Source organism: Diadema antillarum, unplaced genomic scaffold (genome assembly GCF_040938485.1).
Source record: "Diadema antillarum isolate AM-2024a unplaced genomic scaffold, OU_Dant_1.0 seq00001811_RagTag, whole genome shotgun sequence".
In the NCBI taxonomy this organism is placed as follows: Eukaryota; Metazoa; Echinodermata; class Echinoidea; order Diadematoida; family Diadematidae; genus Diadema; species Diadema antillarum.
In genome coordinates, this window is record NW_027272486.1 from 606941 (window position 1) to 608742 (window position 1802).

General features: G+C 39.5%; 1 protein-coding gene across 1 annotated transcript; it reads right to left on the reverse strand.

Moving 5' to 3' along the window:
• Window positions 1-894: 894 nt before the first annotated feature.
• On the reverse strand, window positions 895-1254 carry LOC139712480 (carbohydrate sulfotransferase 8-like). Its single transcript, XM_071624296.1, has one exon. It carries the CDS (start codon window positions 1252-1254, stop codon window positions 895-897), a length of 360 nt encoding a protein of 119 aa, XP_071480397.1.
• Window positions 1255-1802: the final 548 nt, after the last annotated feature.

The window sequence follows — 1802 nt, forward strand, 5'->3', positions numbered from 1 at the left end:
TTGCAATTTTATGATCCCACAGAAATGAATTAGCCTGTTGGCTTATTTCAATTCCTTTTCGAAGAACTTGGCTTACAAGTGATATACTGTCACGTATTTTCTCGTCTCTCTTGTCCTGAGACACCTACAGAGTAGGTTTGATTTTATTTATATTATTTCTGCATCTATTTCTCTATACTTTTCTATATAATCGTATCCTTTTCACGCATCCCATCATTTTTTTTCAATGAATTCTGTCGAGGATCACTGGATCTGCTTTGTCTTTCTGTCCGTTGTATTGTCTTCCTGTTATATTAGTCTTGTCTCGTTCTGTCTTGTCTATGAGTCCCCCTTTATTAGTTTCGTCGTCCCAGTTTCGTTTTATGTTTACTCGCCTGAGTATGTATGTCTGTTTGATACTCTATCTTCCTAGTGGGCTTCCAGACTTTTTTCTTTTTTACTTTATTCCCAGTCTTTCTTCCCCTTTTTGCATCAGTTCAATTTCTATTGACATTCTGTACATGAGGGGCCCACATTCTACAAGCATTGTCTTTTTAGTGGGTCCCTCCATTTTTCGATGTCTTACGTATTATATCGTCTTTATCACTTCAGTCAATTTTCATGACAACGTATTTTTTATTCCAAGGTTCCTCGATTATATTTTTCTTAATTTACTTTGTTTTGACTATGCAACCTTATTCTTTGTTACCAAAGAAAGTGAAATGTTTATGTTCTTTTCGAAAAATGAAATAAAGCATGAATTGAATTGAATTGAAATTTAAAAAAAAAATGTAACATTACCCGGATGCAGGATATCCTCCAGCAACTTCGCCTTCCTGGGTCAACACTAACATAACATGTATAGGCCCATACCTACTTGTTATTAAACATCACTGATAAATTTAACGCTTTGCACTATATTTCCCTCTTTATGGCTTCCGGCATGAAATAATTGAATAGTTCTAGGTCAGTTACCAATCCTTCGTTCTGTGATAACCGCTTGAACTGTTCACCTGCAAGCTGCGAGTAGTAGTTCCTCAGACTGTCGTCACTAGAACTATGCGTTGGCGACTTTTGAGGATCCGGAAAGCGCGTGCTGTTCGGCGCTCGTATCAAATTGAGTATGTAATCTGAATCGGGTTTAAGAGTTTCGTAGTAACCGATGAAATCGTAGTCAACGGTGCACGGATCGCAGAGCTTGTTCATATCCTCCCAGTGAATGTTCTTTGGCGAAGCCTGCAGGTAGTATGTGACGAACTGAGGGAAGGACACCATGGACCTATTACTTAACGGAGGATCCGACGTGTTCTCCCTAAGCCACTGTTTAGCATCCAAAGACCAGGAGGATACTAGATCGGTAAATTTGTCTCTGTAAGCTGAAAGAATCCTAGAGTAGGGATTCCGAACGAAAAGAAACTTCGTATACTTCCTTAATACTTTTTTCCTCTTTGCAAGTGGCAGCTGTCTCATCCATATGAAATTTTTGCGGAAAAATGTGTGTGGATTCTTGAGTTCGTCAACGTCATCAACTACCCCATGGAGAACAGCAAAGAGTCGCTTCCAGCTTGTGCAGCTTGCCTTTGGAACGATACAGTACATTAACTTGTACTTAGGAAATACTAACATTTGTTGGGGGTGATGTAGTGTGTTGCTGATCGTGGTGTAGTTTTTTGGAGAATTGAATCCACGACGAGAACAGGCCTTCTTCAAATGATCTAGTCTCTTCGCCTGAAGCTCAGTCAGTTTTGTAATGGTTTTTTCTTTCGTCTCTGGCATAGGCTGATGAGAGAGAAAGAGAGAGAGAGAGAGAGAGAAAGAGAAAG

What these genes read in the sequence shown, in the direction of transcription:
- LOC139712480 (XM_071624296.1), bottom strand. Translation starts at nt 1,254, where the DNA reads ATGGTGTCCTTCCCTCAGTTCGTCACATACTACCTGCAGGCTTCGCCA.